We start from the raw sequence: 22,831 nt of genomic DNA, 5'->3' as shown, positions 1-22,831 counted from the left end.
ACCAAAAGTATTGGCTTCAGCATCCGTCGGGTTACGACGTCTACCACTTGGTGGCAGAGCTGTTGTTCCCAAACTTGATTGTTTTTTTTATGACAGAGCTGACAGTTGGCTGATAGAAGCCCTGAAAACAGTCTGCATGTCTGAGTAATTGATTTTATACACCTGTGGCCAGACCAAGTGATTAGGACACCTGATTGTGATCATTTGGATGGGTGAGCCTATACTTTTGGCAATATAGTGTATGACCTAAAAAAAACGACACAGACTTTCTTGATTTTTGGCTAAAAGCAGCATAATCATGATGTAAAAGACAACTGGGAACACTTTGAAAATAGATTAAAAAAAAGGATTGAAGTGGGACTTTAATACTGCGGTGGTTGTTCTTTTGTGACATCAGTTCCTCTGCCACCACTGGAAAAACTAAAAAAACTTTTTCTTTTAGCTTCAGCAAGCTACTGCCCTCTATAGTTGATTGTTGAAGCCGGGGTATCTGTTTGAGCCCGCCCCTTTTTTAGGTAACATGAGTGAGTAATTTAGTGATCACTTATTATATCAGTCATAGTGTTGGAATTAGTTTGTTCAGTTTTAGAAAAATTCTTGATCACTAAAAGATAACGATCACGTTTGATCGTTGAACCACAATGTGGTCAACACAAATACGACAAACAGCAGGCATGTCCAAAGCCTGGCCCATGTGCCAAATGTGGCTCACATTGAAATGTCCACTGGTTCACAGGCTCCTGTCATAAAATCAATAATATGCAGCACTTTTGAAGAACTGTGTGTATGATGTCTTAGTTGTGATTGGCTAAATTACATTGTGAACTGTTGTAAACTTGTGGCAACAACCTGGGCCTCCTTGACCCTAAAGGGTCAAACGAGAACAGCGGATTCATTTGTCTCTGTGATCAAAACCACAGTGGTTTGTCAAAAAATATTTGTGTTGTTTTCCTGATGACGTGATTTAAATTTAGAACTTAACAGTGATGATTGAACAAAGAATAATGTGAAACACTTAATGTAAACCCAGATATAATGTTGATAAAAGCCTATTTTCCCAGACAGACTTTTTTTTAATTTCTGATCTTTAAATATGAAATCCACATACTTTTGGTAACATTTTATTTTATCTCTGTTTTATGGAAAGAAAAAAAAAGACAAGTTTGCCATTGCAAAACCAATTTCCTTAAATACAGTAGTTAATTTGCTTTGAGTGTCCTTATAAGGGTTCAAAGAATGCAGGCTGATTGGTTTCGCGCTTACATTTTCACCTCACCAAATCTGACCCTCTTTGCAGAGAAAGATGGTAGTTTGTTGGGGGTTTTTTTCAGCAATTGGAGCCTGAAGGCAAATGCAGATCTGCTCGAACTGAACACTGACAGTTGCTCAATCTTTGACCTTGTGAACAACAACCTTCACGATGTGTCTGCAGGTGGAGCTGACTGGCAGCAGCGTTTTCGACTACATCCACCCAGGAGACCACGTGGAAATGGCAGAACAGCTTGGGATGAAGCTTCCTCCGGGACGAGGAATGAGTCTGTCCCAAGCGGCCATCAACGAAGACGGAGCGTCCTCTGCTTCTTCTTCATCGCACTCGGAAACACCGGAACCAGGTAAAGTTTGTGGCTGGAATTCTAGAAAGGCGGAAATACAGACCAAACCGTCCTTCAAATCTTCAAACGTAGCATTAACCCTTAGAGTGTGGATGCTGAGGAGCATGCAAACCAAAATTACAACCAATCCAAGCATTTGAGTGTCTCCTTGCCCTTCCCTGGGTTTTCAGGTACCTTCCTCGTCTAATCTAGATACAGTCCTGTTGTTGGTGTTTTGCACTAATCAGCGTTCCCTGCAGCTGTTTTGATTTTCATCTTTTGAATGAACCTGCTTCCCTCCATGCTAAACTGTTGAGAACTGGAAGTCCTCTCTAGGCCTGTTTGTCTTCTCTCATCCACCCTTTCATCCATCACTCCCTCCATCCTCTGCGGCGCGGCTCGCTCAAGACTTTTTACCTTCCAAAAGCTTTTCATGGTGCAGTCTGTCTCTCAGGCCGATGATAATTTAAGTATTAGGGGAAAATCCATTTATAAATTAAACAAAATGACTTGATATCCATCAAGTCCCTTAGTTCATCAGCCTGTTCAAACAAGGAGTTGTAGATTGGCTTTGCAGCAGCCGGGGTCTTGGGAGACGGCACAGTAATTAGATCTTCCGCAGATTTATTCGGGGCTGATTGGTGCTGGTGATTGTGTGAGCGTGTCTGTTAAGGGAGGACTTTAAATTAATTGGAGTTTGTTGGAGTTCTTTTGTTCTTTTTTTCTTTGGTTTTATGCCCATCTCAGACAGCACCCCTGAAACCGGAGGTGGGTAGGGAGAGAATATGAGGATGTCGTCAGATTCTTTTGAGAGGATGGATGCCCCCATTTATCAGTTTTGGACAAACCATCAAAGAAAAAATAGAAAATATTAAACAGAGAACCTAAATGTTTTCTTTCTTTCATGTCAGTTTGGTTTAGGAGTGACATCCAGAGATGGACAGACATGTTTTAGCAGACAGAATTTCATGATGTTAGTGTGTCTGCAGATAAATCAAGAGATTCTGACAATGTGACCCCCAAAAGGGGGTTCTTTCAGGAAAACTCAGGATGGCTGCTGAATATCTGATGTTTAATTTATATAGGAGTTATTATAGATCCATTTTATGTTAAAAGGAACTTTTCTCTTAGATGTTTTTATCTTCGTAGACAAAATCATTTGCACTGGAGCTTAGCCGTTTGATTTTGGAGAAACAGTAAGTTCATGTTTTTTTTTTTCTTTCAATCTGATTGACGGGTCGATAGAAGTGTCAATCATCTGATCTGACCAACGGTTTCTAGGTGGTTACTCTTGGTTTTGAGCCAGTCCATACATTCACTTCCTGAGTCTGAGAGGGAGACCTGGTTGCAGAAAAGACGGCGCCCAGAGATCATTAGCCCCACACGGAAATTCTTCAAGGTTTCAGAATTGTAGCACCTTTTATGAAGACCTTTATATGTGCAACATAAGCTTAAAATGGTGCAAAAACAGTCATCCTTTCATTCATTTAGAAAAGAATATCAACAAAAGTGTTCAGATTTGTGAAAGTGTAACACCAGAGCTTTAGCTCCAGGGTTTACACTCCAACCGTAACTTTTCAACCCTTAATGTGATCGACTTGAATCAGCGTATTCTGTCATGAAGAAAGCAGCTTTGTGCCGGTATGCAGTACTTCATATGCATATCGGCGAAAAGTTGCTTGAAAGCCACCTTTCTCTGCCGATCGGTTGATTCATGTTTGCTCGCGTGATGAGTTACAGCCGGAGCAAAGCAGGCTTTGACAGAGACACCTCCAGTGTCTAATGTAACTGTTAGGGTCGCCAGTCAGATATGTGTTTTTGGACCAAAAAAGGATTTTTTTGGACTATTTTCTGACCAAAATAAGGGGGGGGGGGGGGGTGAAAAAAGGGAAGTGAACTAACGGTGGAAGCAGGCAGAGTGCCAATTCAGACTATTGATGTCTGGGCCCAACGTCGTTTGAAACCAGGTCTTCTTTGGATTTGACACAAAACAGGAAGTTCCAAATCCTGCAGTGACACTAAAAAGCACTGGAGGCAGAAGAGAGCCATTTCCTGTTTACTCCCATTAAAAAAAAATCAACATTTTTGTAACCCAGAATTAACACGTTAATGGTCTAATTGCAAGCAGCATTTGGATGTTTGTGTCATTGTTTGTGTCTGATTTTTAGGAGCTCATGTTTTTGCTTATTTAGGGGTGTGTTTTCTGATTGACAGGCAGGTGGGTGGACCCAACAAAGCTTCACACTTGACTTTGTGTTCTGCCAAAATGTGCTTTTCCAAACGTTGCTGAGTTTAGAGGAGCAAACTCGAGACAAAGCCGTCCCTGTTCATGCTGCACTTTTGTTTTTTTTGTGCCATTACAGAGTCTTATTGGTCACATGACCCCGTCGATCCTACATGTATGAGGTTTAATGGGACAGTGCAGTTATGGTGACATACTAGAGACTGCTGAGGTAAAACTTTGATATAAATGTGAGGGGGGGCTGTAGGCTACCGGGGGTCAGTGGGGGCGAGGTTTCTCCGTGTCAACAGTCTCGCCCACAACTCAGAGGGGAATTTCTGATGAACTCCTGCCGCTCTGCAGAAACTATGTCCTAGAAGACGACACAGGTTTTTGGATTTAGTCTAAAAACTGCATCATCATAGTTAAAAGACCACTAGGATCACTTTGACATCAGATCAAAAGATGCCTTTAAAGGACTTTAAAGTTTAACTTTAGACTCATAAAGATCAAGACTACGAAAACATCAACGTGCAGCTTCAGCCTAAACTCATGTCAACAGTCAAGCTGTCCCTAATAGAGCAGCTCATTACAGGTTCCCCCATCATAGATCAGAATTAGCTTTGTAAAAACACCTTAATTTTTCCAGGATCAACAGTAATTCAGGCCTGAAGGAGAGCGCCATACGCTCCTTGTTATTAGCTTCTTGCAGTCTAATTGTCCGCAGCGTCACCTTATTTCAACATCGCAAGTCTGAAGTATTGTTGCTAATTACTCTATTAGCACAATGGAGGGGAATAATTCATCATAATCACTCACATTTATCACAATCATCCAAGTTTACAGTCACCTCTGTTTAATTTCCAGTGGTAATTGGAATAAAACAAAGTATTTTTAAGGGTTCTGAAGTAGAATGTATTTTGGATGTTGTTCTAGGATCTGAAATGTGACGACCTGCAGGTCTGAGGGTGTAGATGAACACACGCTCGCCTGGACCTCAGCATTCCTTCAGGATGAGATGAGTGTCCTCTTTTCCTGAGGATAACATTTAACCTGAACGGCTGCAGTCAGATCATTGGTGTCAGAGGAAGACTCTGGTTGTGTCTGAATTTCTTCGCTACTTAGTGTTCGACATAGGATGTTCACTATTTTGTAGGTTTGTCTGAATCTGTCCCTAGAAATGATCTAGAATTTTCTGCAAACAAACAATGTGCATCGATGATGACTGACTGCATTGCCTTTGAACAATATTTCACCTGAAAAAAATTGAATTGAAGTGAACCATGTAAGTTTTCATCTTCAAAACACAGTGGAGTCTTTGTGAAATGTTTATATTATTAGGTTTTTACTTCAGGAAAATGGCGATGTCATATTTGTGATCCTGGTGTCCGACTTGGTTTGAAATTCCAGGGCACCAGATAGTCGCACTATATCTTTTTTTTTAGTAGTTAGGGAGTGGGGAGGGAATTCGGACATAGCGTGTGATTACGCCTTCTTAACAACACAAGCTTCCTCCGATATCTGTCTCTCAATAAAAAAAACAGTCAGATGATTATGAATAACTAATCTGACCTGCTAATCGGGTCATCTGCACACATTTTTGGATTGAACCATGTCCCTTGTTTAACGAAGGACATTTTAGTATTTATTTATCTTTAAAAAAAGAAAAACTAAAAACTTGCCATAGGCTTGACTCACATTTTTCTCATCATATGTGGCTGGGTAGCTTGGTTGGTAAGGTGGAAGGCTGCAGGTATCCAGGGTTTGATTTCCGTAGGGGAATGAACAATGACAATTGGGGCAATTACCATATCAATGGCGAGCCCTTAACATCACCCAGTGAGGGCACTTGGGCAAGGCCCTTAACGCTGCTGCCTCGTCTGCAGCTCACCGCTGCCCCAGAGGATGGGTCAAATGCGGAGAACAAATATCGCAAACCAAGGTGTGTGACAGAAAGTGGGACTTTAATTTAATATTGTTCCAGGTTTGTACGCTTGGATTCATTTTGGATGACATAATTGGATTATCTGTTCTTAACAGTTATATTTTTGAGATTCTATTTTAGGAATAACATAGTCATACACTGTAAAGACTGGTAAGTGGTCTGTGATGTCACACTTTTACCTAAAAGTACAGATTTCTTTTTTTTTGGATAAATCGACATAAAAACAGACCTGACAGACTTTTTTCATCAAAGCGGCTAGAAGACCCACTCCAATAAAAAACGTGTTTTTAACAACTTCTTGTCATATGTTGCTCCTGATGAAGGACACATATTAAAGAAAACATCAGAAAACATTAATTGCGACATATCTGTCTTTTCACAGTCTTCCCACATCATCTTCAGACCTGCAAATTCTTTTCTCACAGATAACTAACACAGAGCATCCTTTGATGCATTCTAGACACAGCTAACACACAAGTTCCCAGGCAGATGCTGGGAAGACGCAAAGAAAGGGGGTTTCCCCCCAAGGGTTTCACCTCCACCTCCCTGTGAAACAGAGTTGGACACACACACTTCTGCAAACATGATTATATCACCTATATACTGTAGCTAAGTAATGCATGAAAGCAAATATGAGATAACTTAAATACATTACTCCAACAGATATCATACATGAAGGCTGCTGTGATGTAGTTGACTTCTGCCTCACACAACTACCCCTGGCTGCAATCTGCAGACCAAGGCGTGGCTCAATGTGGGCGGGGTTAAACTCGTTGCACTCCGCCCACTGTTTGTGATCCTTATTTGTCACCGCATTATCCGTATTTTGTATGTTTTCACGTTTGCAATATTGCCACCTACCAAAATTTTTAAGTGCATCCGGAGATGTGCGGGGCGGGGGGGCGGGGCGCTGGTGGGGTTACTCACCCAGGGAGTAAGTTAGTGTAGAACCGCCACTGTGTCTGTTGCAACCGCGACGGCTCTTATCTCACATCCCAGGTAGCAGATGGAGGTGGGCCACATCTGGCTGAATTCCAGCAGAGGTGGCATTCGTCTGCCCCACGTATGGACCAAAACATTTTGGGATAAATGTATCTTATATTTTGCACTAGACTAGAGAATGCCATTCACTTCTCTTTTTCTGGGTTTGTACACTGCAGCCTCACAAGCTGTGGTTCAAATCCCAGCTTTCTGTGTGGATTTAGCATGTTCTCCTCGTGCATGGGTGGGTTCTGTCCAGATTCCAGCCTGGGATCCACTGCATTGTCAGGGGCAGCGGTGGGCGTTTGTTCTGCCGGCTTTGATAAATGAGCCCGTCTGTGTCGAAGTGGTGCTGAGTGGAATGGAAAAAAGGAAGGAGACCGAGCCGGATAACAGTGAGTCCAGTTAAAATGGCTAATGGAAGTGCGTCTTCATTGGTGCGCCTGTCCCACATGCTTTATGATGGGAACAATAAGAGAGATGGCTCACATTCCAGCGGCAGATTTCTTTTTCTCTCCTTAAAACCTCAAAGTGTCACATAAAAGCTAAGTGAAGATGAAAACCGTTCAGAAAATCTGACTGCTAAGTCTGCAGAGGGGAAAAAAAATGAAGAGAATCACCCCCTTAAATCCATTAAATGGAAAGGTTTTTCAAATTTTGTAGATATGTGTGGCAGTTCTCCTTTAAGGAAGTGCATGTTCAAACATATTTTCCACAATTTCTCCTGCTCTGCTGTCTTTAAAACATCATGGAGGTCTCACATGTTGACACGTTCAAGATAATATTCTGGACCTCCGGTTCCGGGTGGTACCTGTAGAGCTCAGAACTTAACACCAGCCCAAAAATTCCTTTATCATGAAATTATTGCAAAAAGCGAGCCGACCATGGCCCGAAGAAAGGTCCAGCGACTAATAAAATGCAAGACATCTAAAAAGGACTTGGCTAACTTGGTTTTTGTTTGTTTGTTTGTTTGTTTTGATTGCTTGATGTAAACCAATTCCAAAAATAAAACAAATCCAAGTCTATCGTACAGTTTCAGTTTTTTATAAATTGTTTTGAATTTCAAGAGCAGTTGTCTTAAGGTTTCAACACATCCGTTCTGGCATATTCTAAATCGGTTTGTGTTGCAGTCCCCATGGGAGATACCATAGTTGTGTGTGTCTTAAGTGCATTGTGAAAAGTTTCTCACGTTGTTAAGATGTGATGCTGTCGCCTGGTGTCTTTACGCCATACTCTAGTCATGGGTACGGTGCCCATTCTGGGTCCTTACTGACCACACGCCAGTCCAGCACGCTCAGGGTGAACATGAAACGTAAATGCCCGTTGGATGCTCACACAAACCAACCGACCAAATACCTTATTTCTAACAGTCAGGCTGTGGATTTAGCACTAAGGGGCTTCCTTCACAATCCTCAAGGTTTGGGGGATTGAATAATCTCCAGCATGCCGGCAGAAAATGATGCATGAACATTTCCTCTGTATGGGCTCACTGAGCGGTCTATAACCTTGCCATTTGGTGTAGGCCACCTGCGTCCCCAGTCCACGTTTGACCATTTTTCAGAGGACCCGTATCCACCTGTAAGGGTATATGTGACTAAGGCTTAAGGACTGTTTATTGCCACCATCTAACATAGTAAACCTGTTTCTAGACTGTGACAGGAAGTCTGAGAAAACTGGTGCATGCTTGGGGACAACTTGAAACTCAACACAGAAAGAATCCAGCCAAGATTTGAAGGCCTTGGAAAGTTCTGTTGTTGTTTTTTACGGTCACAGCGTGATGCGATGAAGTTTCGTGCGCAGGACTGTTGATCTCTTCTCATTCCAAGTGTCTTCTAATAACGGACGTTTGTCTTTTTCCTCATCAGAACATTAAGTTTTGGCTCATAATTTCCTGAGGGTTTGGTAACGTTTTTTTTTTTTTGTGATTTTTAACCTTCCTCTTTTGTCTAAACATGGAAACTCCCAAAAAATTAAATAAATAAATAAAGATGGAAACTCCTCCGCATGGTTGTGTTTCCTCCAGCAGCTGTGTTACGTGTGCGTCTGTCCAAACATCGAGGAGGAACGGTGTCTTCTTCTTGCTTCATGTTTGTCCACGGCTCACGGCTCATTATTCCTTTAAAGTCAACAAACTATGGCAGCTTGTTAGTTCTAAAAAGGCTCATGGTGTTTGTAGTTGGACCTGATCAGATTTGTTGGGTTTCCTGCATATTTAACTTTGGTGCGACACCGCAGGACTTTTTTTATCCAAAGCCAATTGACCGTTGACACCCCCCCCCCCCCCCATAAATGCCAAAATGCTTCCAAACAGTACAAGATCAGGCATGTTTGAGTGTCTTCAAAATGCTCCACGTTTAGTTCCTCATTACAATTATTATGATTTAAACTTAAAGTATACTTTAACTTTAAATCATAAAAATTTTTTTTGATTAGATTGGATTATTTAAACTTCATTAAACAATTCAGAATTGTTTATGATAATCGATGCATCTAATAATCGATTTTTTCCTCATCCCTAGTTTGTGTTTACACTGTAAGCAAACCAAACCATACCCGAGTCCATTTTGGAAGCAGACTGAGACCTGTTTGCATGAGCGTGTTCACACTCGCACGCTGGACTAACGTGGGAACACGACTGAAGGTGGGGGAGCAGCTCTTTGACCTGTCGAATGAAAATGTAAAAGAATGGCAGTCAGCGAGAACGGAATCTGTTTCCATGAATGGAAAGCAATGCAAGTACTGAAGGCAAAACTTTTCTGAAAGAGATTAAAACTGAAACAAAATGATCAAACTTTTATTAAACTATCCCCCCCACCCCCTGTTACTGCCCTCAATGCAATCTTCAGAGTACACAAAAGCCACTCGTGGCTCATTAATATCAGAGCTTTCCAATTAGGCGTCCCTATCAAGGACAGGGCTGTTTACAGTAGACAATGGCTGCTGTTCTGATAAGGACGGTGGAGGACGAAGAAAGGCCTGCTCTCTGTCTGTCTGTCACCACGGCGATAACACAGAAAGTCTTTCAAGTCATCTATGCAGAGGGGTGTGTGTGTTTGAGCAGTTCCAAGTTAGTCACCTGTTAGAACAGTTTCTGGAAGAAGGACTAAGCTTTCAAAGACATTTTTTCTGTCATTTGACCAAACCATGTGTAGCAAAAGGCAACTTCTACTTCTCATCTCAGACATTTTGACCTCAGCTCCAAACCAGTGAGAGCTCAGGACCACCCCCACCCCATAAACACACACCACAAGTGGGAGTATTTGTGCATTTAAGCATTCCCTCATGAGGGAATGATGGAGCATGAGATCAGCCAATGGATCTACCCAGCGTCTGTAATAAGGCAGACTTTGGCTGTTGTGGAGAAGAGAGCATGTCTGAAGGAAATTGTCATGGCTACAGAACACTTTTCGAACCCAGATGCTGGAACCCAGAAGAAACACAGCGGGAGGCGAACGTTGGCGGGTAAGAGTTTTAATACGAGGAGCAGAGAGCAGAACGTGAGCAGGTCCAGATGTCGGTTCCGAACTGAAAGACAGAAGTTAGTGGCGTCACTGGTGGACTTCTCCGTAGGCCGATGTTGACGAAGGTGGAGACACTTGATGAGGCAGAGGCTCGTGGTGGGACCGCAGGAGAGGACAGACTGATGAGAACGGCTGGGAACTGATTCGAGCGACCACTCGTGGTACTGGATTCCTGAGGGTGAGTAGAGAGAGAGACAGGTTTAGTCATAGGCTTGACGTAGCGAAAACGAACAGTAGCTTGACTTGAGGACCAACTATGCACCATCAGGGGCAACGGACTGGCGAAGACTGATGATCCTGTGGCTCCTTATGAAGGCGGATGAGGTGATGAGGTAAGTGGTCGCAGGTGTTGAGAATCAGCAGCCAAGCGGAGAGGAGAGGGGGAGGAGGCCGACAGAGGCACCATGTCAGTACCCCCCCCTCAACAACCGCCTCCAGGCGGTCAAGGGCGGCGATCAGGGTGGGCACGGTAGAAATCCTCAATGAGAGAGGGGTCCAAAATAAACGAGCGGGGAATCCATGAGCGCTCCTCCGGACCGTAGCCCACCCAGTCGACCAGGAACTGGAATCCACGACCCCTCCGACGGACGTCCAAAATCCGGCTGACGTCATAGGCCGGAGCGCCGTCGATGACCCGGGCGGGCGGTGGGGAAGTGGACGGCGGGCACAGAGGACTGTCCTGGACTGGCTTGATCTGGGAGATGTGAAACGACGGGTGGACCTTCAGGGCTTTGGGCAAACGAAGACGGACACAGGTAGGGTTGATGAGCTTGTCTATGACGTAAGGACCGATGAATCGGGGAGCCAGTTTCTTGGAAGATGCCTGAATGGGGATATTGCGAGTAGAGAGCCAAACCCTCTGACCTGGTTGATAGTCGGGTCCCACCACCCTGCGACGGTTGGCGATCCGGCAGTTGCTCTCCTTGGTGCGGAGGAGAGCGGCCTTCGTCTGAGTCCAGACGCGTTGACAACGCTGGAGGTGATGTTGGACGGAAGGCACTGCCAGATCCAACTCCTGGGATGGAAACAGAGGTGGTGAGTACCCTAGGGCGGCCTCAAAAGGAGAGATCCCGGTGGCAGATGAAGGATGAGTGTTATGGGCGTACTCTATCCATACCAGGAAGGTGGACCAGTCCTTTTCATTCTGTGCCGCCAGACAGCGGAGAGCTGCCTCCAGCTCCTGGTTCGCTCTCTCCGCTTGGCCATTTGACTGGGGATGATAACCAGACGAGAGACTGACCGTGGCCCCCAAGGCCGAGCAGAAAGCCTTCCACACTTGTGACGTGAATTGAGGGCCACGGTCGGAGACAATGTCCATAGGGATGCCATGGTGGCGAAAAACGTGTTTGACCATCAGGTCAGCAGTTTCAGTGGCCGTGGGGAGTTGAGGAAGGGGAATGAAGTGAGCCATTTTCGAAAAACGATCAATAACAGTGAGGACAGTAGTGTTACCGTGTGACGGGGGGAGACCGGTGACGAAATCAATGGCAAGATGGGACCAGGGTCGATTGGGAGTGGGGAGAGGATGAAGCAGACCTGCCGGAGCTGAGGATGAGGATTTTGATCGGGCGCACGTGGAGCAGGCAGCGACATACTCCCGCACGTCCTTTTCCATGGCAGGCCAATGGAACCTTTTGCGGATGAGGTTCAGAGTCCGGTGAACCCCCCCATGGCAAGCCAAGCGGGAAGTATGCCCCCAGGTGATGACCTCGGACCGGAGATCAGCAGGGACGAACAAGGTACCCCTGGGGACAGGAGGGAGGTCATCATTGTCTCTCAGGGCTTGGAGTACCTTGTTCTCGATGTCCCACGTGAGGGTTCCGATGACGCAGGTGGAAGGAAGGATGGTGGCCGGGGCGCGTTCTGATGGACTGTATTTTCGGGACAGGGCGTCAGGCTTGATATTTCGGGATCCGGGTCTGTAGGTGATCACAAAATTGAAGCGGTCAAAAAAAAGACACCAACGAGCTTGCCTGGAGTTGAGTCGTTTGGCTGAGCGGAGATAGGCCAGGTTCTTGTGGTCTGTCCACACGATGAATGGCTGTTCTGCTCCCTCCAACCAGTGACGCCATTCCTCCAATGCCAGCTTGATGGCAAGTAGTTCCCGACATCATAGTTTCTTTCTGCTGGTGATAGTTTTCGTGAAAAATAAGCACAAGGTTTTAATTTGTCAGTTGAGGCCTCTTTTTGGGAGAGGACGGCACCCACACCGGTATCAGAAGCGTCCACCTCGACAATGAATTGACGAGATGGGTCAGGTTGGATGAGGATGGGTGCGGATACGAAAAGGTCCTTCAGTTTGTCGAAGGCTTGTTGGGCTTCAGAAGACCAGGCAAAGGGATGAGTAGTGGAAGTAAGGCGTGTGAGAGGAGAAGCGATGCTGCTGTAATTCCTGATAAATCGCCTATAAAAGTTGGCGAAGCCTAAGAACTGCTGAAGTTTTTTCCGTGTGTCTGGAGGTGCCCAGTTGGCGACGGCCTCTATCTTAGAGGGGTCAGGTCGGATGCAACCTGCCTCGATGACGTAGCCGAGAAACTGAACGGTTGGAACATGAAATTCGCATTTCTCGAATTTTACATAGAGTTGGTTTTCCAAAAGCCTCTCAAGCACGAGACGTACGTGATGTTCATGCTGGGCCTGATCATGGGAATAGATGAGAATGTCATCAAGGTAGACGAAAATGAAGCGATTAAGGAAGTCACGGAGAACGTCGTTGACCAACCGCTGGAAGACTGCAGGGGCGTTGGTGAGGCCAAAGGGCATGACCAAATATTCATAGTGCCCTAAGGGGGTTTTAAATGCAGTCTTCCATTCGTCGCCTTCCTTGATACGAACCAGATGGTACGCATTGCGGAGGTCTAATTTCGTGAAGATACGGGCTTGTTGAAGAGAGTCAAAAACAGACGTGATTAAAGGCAAGGAATATTTATCTTTGACGGTGATCTGATTTAGTTCGCGGTAGTCGATGCAGGGCCTGAGTGTCTTATCTTTCTTAGCCACGAAGAAAAAACCAGCCCCCACAGGGGAGGAAGAGGGTCGTATGTGACCTAACGAGAGCGCTTCCTGGATGTACTGTTCCATGGCGCTTCTTTCGGGACCGGACAGGTTGAACAGCCGCCCCTTAGGTAAAGGAGCGCCAGGAAGGAGAGTAATGGCGCAATCGTAAGGTCTATGCGGGGGAAGAGCGCTAGCCTTAGATTTGCTGAAAACTGCTTTTAAGTCGTGATAACAAGATGGAATGGAAACCAGATCTACTGAGGCGGGACTCTCGGTATCTGTGGGGGGAACACGGGGAACAGCGGACAGTAAACAGTTTGCAAGGCAATAAGGACTCCACTGAGTGACAGATCCCTGAGCCCAGTTAAATTGGGGATTATGTAATCTGAGCCAGGTGAACCCTAACACTATGGGGGTATGGGCGGACTGGGTGATGTAAAACTGAACTGATTCCCTATGGTTACCTGACGTGACGAGGAGAATGGGCTTGGTGCGATGGGTAATACGGGACAGGTGTTGTCCCCCGAGGCCCGAGGCTTCAATGGGGTTTTCTAGGGGCTCTGTGGGGATAGACAAGTGGTTAACTACACGAAAGTCAATTAAGCTCTGTTCCGCCCCAGAATCTACGAGGGCCCTGAGTTCATGAACTTGGCGATCGAGGCATAACTTGACAGGTAAATACATGAATTCTTTACCAGAATCTGTGGCAGATAACTCCCCTCGCGGCCTGTCGTCTAGCGAGGGGCTGGGAAGTTTAAACGAACTGGACATCCTGAGACTAGATGGCCTTTAGCCCCGCAGTAAAAACAGGCTCCAGCTTCGCGTCTTTTGCGCCGTTCCTCTTCTGACAGCCTTGAGTGGCCGATCTGCATGGGTTCCTCCATAGTCTTGGAGGGGACAGGACGCTCAGCAGCATACAGGCCTGGATCGATCGGTGGAGCGTGGATGGACTTAGTCGGGGAACGTGGAGCCGGATGACCTCGTTCTTTTTGGCGCTCACGTATCCTAACGTCCGACCGGAGAGCGGCGGACACTAACTCCTCAAAGGATCGTGCTTCCGGTTGAGAACAAAGGTGGTCTTTAATTTGTTCATTCAAGGACTGGTAAAAAACGCCTTTGAGGGCCAGATCGGGCCAGCCAGCTTCAACCGCTAGAATGCGGAAATCGATGACGTGATCGCTAACAGCACGGTTCCGCTGTTTGAGTGCGAGCAGCCGCCGGGTAGCCTCTTCCTGTTTACGAGGTTGGTCGAATATCAGGCGGAATTCGCCGAGGAATCGCTCGTAAGACAGGTGAGAGATGGGATTGGCAGAGAGAAAAGCTTGGGCCCACTGGAGAGCTTTACTTCGTAGAGAATTAATGACAAGAGTGATCTTACTGTGGTCGGACTGGTAGAATCGGGGAGCTTGTTGACATATTAACTGGCACTGCAGCAAAAATCCTCCGCAGGCTTCCACCTCCCCGAAGAAAGGTTCCGGTTGGAGTCGGATGTTTTCGGTTGCGGCCGGCACTCCGGAAGCGGAAGGAACTGGGACGACAGGAGTATGGACTGTGGCAGGCGAAACCTGGGAAAACTGGCTGGTTAGTTCATGTAAGGTCTGGGTCATACCATCTAGGCGATGAAAGAGATCCTGCTGGGCAACCGCCATTTGCGACAGAGCGTCCGCTTGACGTCCCAGCATAATGCCTTGTTGGGAAACGGCTAATCTGAGTCCTTCTGGGTCAGATGGGTTGGGATTATGGCCAGTCCGTTCTGTCATGGCTACAGAACACTTTTCGAACCCAGATGCTGGAACCCAGAAGAAACACAGCGGGAGGCGAACGTTGGCGGGTAAGAGTTTTAATACGAGGAGCAGAGAGCAGAACGTGAGCAGGTCCAGATGTCGGTTCCGAACTGAAAGACAGAAGTTAGTGGCGTCACTGGTGGACTTCTCCGTAGGCCGATGTTGACGAAGGTGGAGACACTTGATGAGGCAGAGGCTCGTGGTGGGACCGCAGGAGAGGACAGACTGATGAGAACGGCTGGGAACTGATTTGAGCGACCACTCGTGGTACTGGATTCCTGAGGGTGAGTAGAGAGAGAGACAGGTTTAGTCATAGGCTTGACGTAGCGAAAACGAACAGTAGCTTGACTTGAGGACCAACTATGCACCATCAGGGGCAACGGACTGGCGAAGACTGATGATCCTGTGGCTCCTTATGAAGGCGGATGAGGTGATGAGGTAAGTGGTCGCAGGTGTTGAGAATCAGCAGCCAAGCGGAGAGGAGAGGGGGAGGAGGCCGACAGAGGCACCATGTCAGAAATGCTGTAATTCAGTGATCCCAGAGTCATGAGACAGTTGATGCCAAACAATTTTCTTTCTTCTCCAGTTCCACTTCTCAGGGTTGATTCCAGATGCCCTTTTGGGAGGAGAACGGTGAGGATTGAGAGCTGAGGATAAGTGTGTTGTTGTTTTTATTTGTGTTGGTGATCCTCTGTGTATTTAGGGTTTTCAGTTCTTCATTATCAGCTCTTCTGCTTTCTCCCCTTATTGTGTCTAGATGGTTTCTGCCATGTTTAAGTGCATCTGTTAAATGTCTAGGTTTCTGCCACCTAACCTGGTCTGTTTCACACTGGGGCCTACGACACTGGCTCTTGACAATATCACATTTTAATGGTTCCTAAACATAATCTGGAGTACAAATAAAGTTTAAAGCTGCTGCAGATAAAATACAGAGGATGAAGATAAACTTCGCCCTTGGAAGTTAAGAGAAACCGGAAGCTAAAAATGGAACCGGACTTCAGCCTCGTGCAGGCCGGTCCGTGGAAATATTGTCCGACATTAAACCGGACATGGCCTGAAAACGGTTGGAGAGCACTGATGTTCCATTGGTTGTGCCCCACCTTTCCCCATGAACTGTGGGTTTTAGACAAACACTTTGCATCAGTTCAGGTGGTTTGGATGTTCATAAATGGGAACTGTGGACCCTGAACCCCTCCACCAATTGTGCATGATGACGATGCTGCACAAGAAAAACCTGAACCTCAAAATGAGTGAGAGACAGTCTTCAGACGGTACTCCACACCTCCCTCCCCATTTAGATCCGCTCTGTCCATCTTTCCATCCGTGGCTCTGCTGGTTTCAGGTCTCTGACTCCAACAATCCACAGCAGAGGCAGTAAAAAGTCCCTTCCTGGTTCTCATCCCTGCACTCCAGCATTAGCATGAACGTGTGACTGCAAACGCCTTCCTCTGTTCCATTAAACTCGTTTCTTTTGTCACTTTCTCCAGACCAGAACAGACAGGGACGGGGGCCAAACATCCATGAAAATGTCTGAACATTTTTCTCACCATTTAAAGCTTTTACATTTCCAAAGCAATCCTCCATCTCTGGGAGAAGTAGGGGGTGTGAAAAAGACCAGCCGGGGGGGATTGACGAGTGAAGGTTGGGGAGCAGAAGAAGAGAAAAGAGACTATTAGAGTGCTCCTTTATTTGAACTTCTCATCCTGATAAGGCCATCAGAGGAAGTCTTTCTTTTCATCGCTTGAGTAAAGCAGGAAAGAGATTAAAGGAGCGGGAACAAAAAGATAAGGGGGAGTGAGCAGAGAACGACAAGGATTTTAGGGAAGACCTTTGAGGGAATTATCATCTGGAACATAAAGAGGCTGCTGTACGACGCATCTACGAACATGTTTTCAGTGTTGGAGCCTTTTCACTCCCTTTGAAAATGAAGGAAAGGTTTGTTGCTCCGCCACAGAGGTTTCAACTCTTCTGTCCTGAAGATTATCTCTAAATAATGTTATGTTACAGCGTCAAGTTATAAAAAGTTATTGTCCTCCTCAGAGGCTGACCAAGCTAACGATTAGCATTTTGAGCAACAAGATATGCTTTTATTTTGAAAATAATAACACAAAACAAATATGTTTGTAATAAGACAGCTTAACAAAATGAAACGTTCCAGATGGAATTTCTGGTATCTTTTAAAAACTTGTCTTGGAAGCAATTTAAAATCCTGTTTTTTTGGTTTGTCCTATTCCGTCTCCTGTTGGTGAAAATAAAACATGAACCGTTTTTTAAAATTGTAATTAAAACGCCTTCCTGCCTTTACTGTCAGAGCTGTACGGGGCATGCAGGTGGCCTGCTGCATGTCAAAGTCATAGACCAATCAGTGAGCCTGTAGAATGAAAACCTTCAGCATGGATTTGGAATTTTTTTCAATTCGCCCATTAGAGCTTAGCACTTGATAAGAGCGCACTCTGTGTGCAGCCTGACTCTCAGAAATCAGGAAATTAGGAAATCAGAGTGTACATCAATCAGAGTGTAGACCGTCAGGACATCCTACAGGCACGTACACATCACCTGTACCCCCCCGTGCGTGCAGCATCGTCAGTCTGTGTGTACAACTTGAGCGCGGCGTAAGGACACCACAGGACAGCATCACCCGTGTGACATAAGTGCAGGTCACAATAGTCTTGCAAACACTTCACTGTACTCTTACCACATGCACGGCGTGCAATGGTACGCGTCATTGTCATGACGTCCGTTAAGGTGGCTGTATGAGATGCTCCTCACTATGAAGGGCCCGGGCAGTCCAAAAAGCCACAAGGTCAACCCATAGACGGGTGCATTTTACACAAACTTTAGTAAACTGAAACCAAAATTGTTTAAAAAAATGTTAAAAGTAGAAGAAATATCTGTCCTGGTTGTCCTCTCCTTTTCGCTGTGGTTGGAGGTCGCTGTCACCTTGCTTTCACCTGGCTTTGTTTGCTTGGTGTTGCTAGCTCGTTAGCTAGTTATCATCCGGTCACAATGGGCCCCTGAACTAGACTGTCTGACAATGAAACCCGTCCCACCGAGGCCCCGTGCACACGTGCAGAGAAATCCTCAGCTCCGGGTATTGTCCAAAGATCAGAGGCGTAGGTGAGATGTTCTTTTTAATTAATCATTTGTCCTTCAAACAAGGGAAAGTTTTGCCGTTGCAGATAATTAAGTCCCACAGTCGGGCTGTGGTGGAGCCGGCAGACACCTGCGGCCTTTGTGCCGCTAATCTTTGTCTTGTAGAAGCAGCGTCCCTGAAGACGCTGCGGTAACGCGAGCTGAACGAGCAGAATGAGAAAACACCTCTGAGTCCCCGCATGCTTTCCATCCTCCTCTGTCTTCATCTTGTTCCTTTCATTCTCTTCATTCCACTCCAGTGCTCGTCTCCGTTCCTCTTCTTCCTCCTGTCTCTCCGTGTCTGCATGCAGACAATGTTCAGATATAAAAGAACAAACACACATAAAAGAAGGGGACATGAAGGAGGTCCAGGATCTGCTTTGCTGAGCTATACAGCTTTAGCAGTGATGAACTTGAAGAAAAAGGTGATGGAGGAAAGTTATTAGGAACTAGTTTATTAGGAACTAAAAAAGCTTAACAACTCTTTCAGCAAAAATGACTCAAACACCCCCACTAAACATGATGACACATGTCTCTCCAAATTTAAGCCTCTTAGTAGGGACAAATGGACACTCCATCCCATTTGGTAGTAAAACAAAAGTCACAATTGTTTCACTTTGGTGTTGTGGCCTTTTTCTTATGGACATATATAAGGAAAATAAGCTTAATATAGCATTTCTGGATAATTATTTATTTGAGTTGTTGTGGATCAGTAGCAGAAGAAAAAATGCAGTTTGAAAGAGATTTGTGTGAAGTATTTGAGACGTAGAAAACACGCTGGACGGGCTTCAAGCTGCTCTGCTCCATTCTGATGCGTCCACTTGTAAATGGTTAATGACGTATTCTCATATAGCGCTTTTCTATCTTCCTCGAAGGCCCAAAGCGCTTTACAGTCACAGACCCATTCACACACTGGTGGCGGCTCCGCTGCCAAACACTAGCGCCGACCTTCCACCAGAGGCAAGGTGGGGTTCAGTGTCTTGCCCAAGGACACTTCGACACATGGGCGGGCCAGGCAGGAATCAAACCTGCAATTCCCCGATCAGAGATTGACCACCCTTGCAGACAAATAGATCCATGTACGTAATTTTTTCCTCATCTGAGCTGGAATCTGCATCAAAACTCTACCACTGGATAGCCCTGATATTGCTCGCCATTTTTGTTTTACCAGTAATGTTAGTTAAGAGGTGTGATGGGCTGTAAGCTAGTGGGAGAACGTGCAAACAGATGGGTGACGAGAAGTGGGGGTGGGGTTGCTCCACTCCAATGGTCCTGCCCACAACTCGGAGGGGAATTTCTGATGAACTCTGCAGGATTAAGCCCTAGAAAACAATTTGGCTAAAAACCGCATAATCTTAATGAAAAGACCATCAATAACACTTTGAAAAAAGATCAAAAGGTGATCAGAGTGGGACTTTAAAAAAATCTCCCATAATTCCCATTTTGACTCCATTCATCCTCCTTCTGTTCTCACTCAAACCAGGTTGAACAAATCCAAACAGAAACAGTAAATTACAAAGGGAAAGTGAATCTTTTCCAATCTTTTCGACATGAAACATAACGTCAACGAACTTGTTCAGTTTTGACTTACAAACCGCTTTGATAATAAGGCGAATCCCTACATTTTATAGTGTCTTCAAATTAGGACTTAATTACTATGGAAATGATTCTGTAGCATAATTAAAAATAAAAGTCAATCCACCAAAATGTTTTTTCTTTTTCTTCTTCAACACTGTTTATTCTTTCACTTAATTTAAATGATTTAAAAAATGGTATTTGACATTTCATTTTACAAACGTTCTCTGGTAAATGTGTAGCAAAATTCATTCAGAAATGTCTGATTTGACAATTAAGATTAATTAACAGAAATGCTTTTTCGTTTTCAAAATGTAACTGCATCAAATGACTCAAAATTAAAATGAAAATTCAATATTTCATCAATCATTCATTTTCTACCTAAAAACCGCTTATTCTGTGTCATAATTAAAACGAAAAAATGCATTTTCGTTTTCACATCCACCCTGCGAACAGTGTCGCATATTTCAATTCCACTTAGCATTTCCAGTGGGGGGGGGGCTGTCTCCAACGTCTCACTCGCGTTCTGTAGTGCTGTGATGGCGGTGTGTGGCCTGATCCCATGGACCGCTGTCATTTCAACATTCCTCTTCTGCTGTGTTCAGGCTGATGACACGTGACTTCTCCAGTGCCGTTCTCCCATTATCTGGCACATTCCTCATGATCGTTCAGAGACCTCCGCTCGACACAAACATCAGCACTTTTCTCATTATCTTCAACACTGGGCTGAAACTGGATTTTTTCTTATTTTTTTGCTTTTATAAACACAAATGTCCAAGTTGAAGGTGGTTCCTAACAACTCAATGAAACCCTCACTGAAGGTTATTGAGATGACTCAACGTGGTAACGATTCCTTGCTCCTGTACCTGACCGTGTACCTCGTCTCTGCTCCTACACTTGGTTCTGGATCCTGCCTCTGGCTCGTCTCGCGCTCCCAGCCGTCCCCCCACTCATCTGCATGAAGCCTATCTGCAGGATTATTTAAACATGTAGTTTTAGAGTTAGATAAGATCATTATTCTCTGAGTTCTGGTACATCCCCTGTCTGTCCTGGGGGAGGATCCCTCCTTCATGTGGACACCCCTGAGGTTTCTTCTTTTTTCCAGAATCCATTTTTTTAGAAGTTTTTCCTTACCGCGAAGGAGGGTCTAAGGGCAGGGATGCCCAGTTTGGTTTAGACTGTTTGGTTTAGCGAATACCTATTGAATTCTATGTTCTTTATGATTGATGTTTATAACACTATAACCAGTATGAAGCCCATTGAGATGACTATAGTTGTAAATATTGGGCTATATAAAAAAATTGAATTGAATAACATCCAACCTGTGCTTCAGGGTGGGGAAAGACAAACGTTATGTCTTTCACCAAGTTTTTAACTTCGCAAAATTAAGTCTCAGGATCCTCCCTTTGGAATTCTTGTTTTCATTTTTCTGTCTTTTTTTTAACTTTACATTTACCTTTTACCTTAATGCACCCTTGTCTTTTTTACTTGGACATTCTAACCTTTACCTTCCACACTTCTCTCTTTTTCCCTTTGCTTCATCTCCGTTTTTAGTCTTTTAGTCTTTTTTTCTTGCTTTTTGTTTCATGTCTCCTCGCTGCTTGCAGATATTATTTCCCTTCACCCCTCGCTCTCTCTTCATCCACTTTCCCCTCGATGCCCCCCTCCCTTAATCAGCACCCCTCCCTTCCTCAAGGACTTTTATATTATAAAGGATGAATTTGCATATTAATTCATTTCTTTCAATGTTTCAGATTAGACGTTGTCAACATGTATCAGCAGTGATCAAACCACTCTATCCGCCAGAGACCCGGGCACAGAGGAGCGTGCACGTGCCTGTGTCGGCGAGTGTGTGTTTGAAGCCCCCCCCTTCCCCTGAAAAAGCAGCTACAAACCAAAAGTTGTGTAAATGAGGCAGAAATGTGCGTGTGCACGTTTTAACGCCAATGTACGTAATTTCAAAGAGAAAATGTGCAGATCGAGGGAGAAGATTGTTTTGCAAATTTGCAGGCAGAGTTTCTGTGACAGATTTCCGTGGCTTAATCTGACATATTTAGAGGGAAAAGAACAAAGAAATGCATTTTTTTTTTTTGCATTGCGTCGTTTTTTATAATTGTCCTGGTTTGTGCCTTGGATCTTTGGTTTGGGTTTTTTTGCAGGTTGGCTTTGGCTCCTCCCACATAGTTCCCGCCCACTTTCTGTGGTTCACCTTGAGTCCGTCACCGCTGCCTGCACTGTCAGTAGTTTTTTATTTAAGTAGAAGCCTCAAAGTTTTAAGTGTTGGTCTGTTTTGTCTGGTGTTTCTAGCTCTGGTTCCAGTTTAGTTATGTCCAAATATGGTGGCCCTGAAGTCCAAATCACATCAACAAATGCCTGAACACACAAACATTTTAGAGGTCACAATGACAACGAAAAAAGCAAATCAGATAATAAAACAACATTACATTTTAGAAAATTAAAACAATTTCCAGAAACCGAAACACAATTCCAAAAAAATGTTGTTTTAGAAAGCAAAAAGTTATTTCCAAAAATCCAAATGAAATGTTAAAAAATGAAGCACAATTAGAAACCAGAAAATGTAGGAATTTTGGGACATCCCTGACTGAATGAAGACGTTTATCCATCACTTCATTCAAAAGTTACTTGTCTTGAAGCGATACTGGATTTGCTCCGTACTAATCCTAAAACCTTTAGTATGAGATTTAAAAAAACTCAAAGGTCAAAGGCCAATCATCCAATCAGCAATGTCCCATAGCACCTACCGTTTCCTGCTTCTTATTTTGTTTCATTTTTTCACATTTCATTTTGATTCCTTAAAATGAATTTTGCTTTCCCCAAAGTTTCATTTTAATTTCGTTTCATTTTTTGGGAAAGTGTTGTTTTTGTTTGTTTTTGTCCAGCACATGAACACAGAGTGCAGCTGAGTCCCTCTTATGATGGACATGTTAGGCTTTTACTGTCAGGGTTTTGTTAATAATCCTTCAAGTGTGTAAATATAAAACCCTGTTTTAATTGGAACTGAACTTTATTTATGAAGTTTTAGCTCTTTGGACAGGACGATCTTTACCATGTGTTTTTTTTTT

At 44.6% G+C, this 22,831-nt stretch overlaps 1 protein-coding gene across 4 annotated transcripts in view; it reads left to right on the top strand.

Annotated features, from left to right (window-relative positions):
- npas3 (neuronal PAS domain protein 3) overlaps window positions 1-22,831 on the top strand; it is a 230,787-nt gene that overhangs the window by 185,179 nt on the left and 22,777 nt on the right. For all 4 annotated transcript variants that reach the window (XM_023951301.2, XM_023951303.2, XM_023951302.2 and 1 more), the window contains one exon: window positions 1,433-1,613. In XM_023951301.2, coding sequence (XP_023807069.1) covers window positions 1,433-1,613 — 181 coding nt within the window. The remainder of the gene's footprint in view (window positions 1-1,432; window positions 1,614-22,831) is intronic.

The sequence above is a fragment of the Oryzias latipes genome, chromosome 22, assembly GCF_053564925.1.
Source record: "Oryzias latipes strain Hd-rR chromosome 22, Olatipes_Hd-rR_3.1".
Lineage (NCBI taxonomy): Eukaryota > Metazoa > Chordata > Actinopteri > Beloniformes > Adrianichthyidae > Oryzias > Oryzias latipes.
The sequence above is the reverse complement of the archived record's forward strand: the minus strand, read 5'-3'. Positions and strand labels throughout refer to the sequence as shown.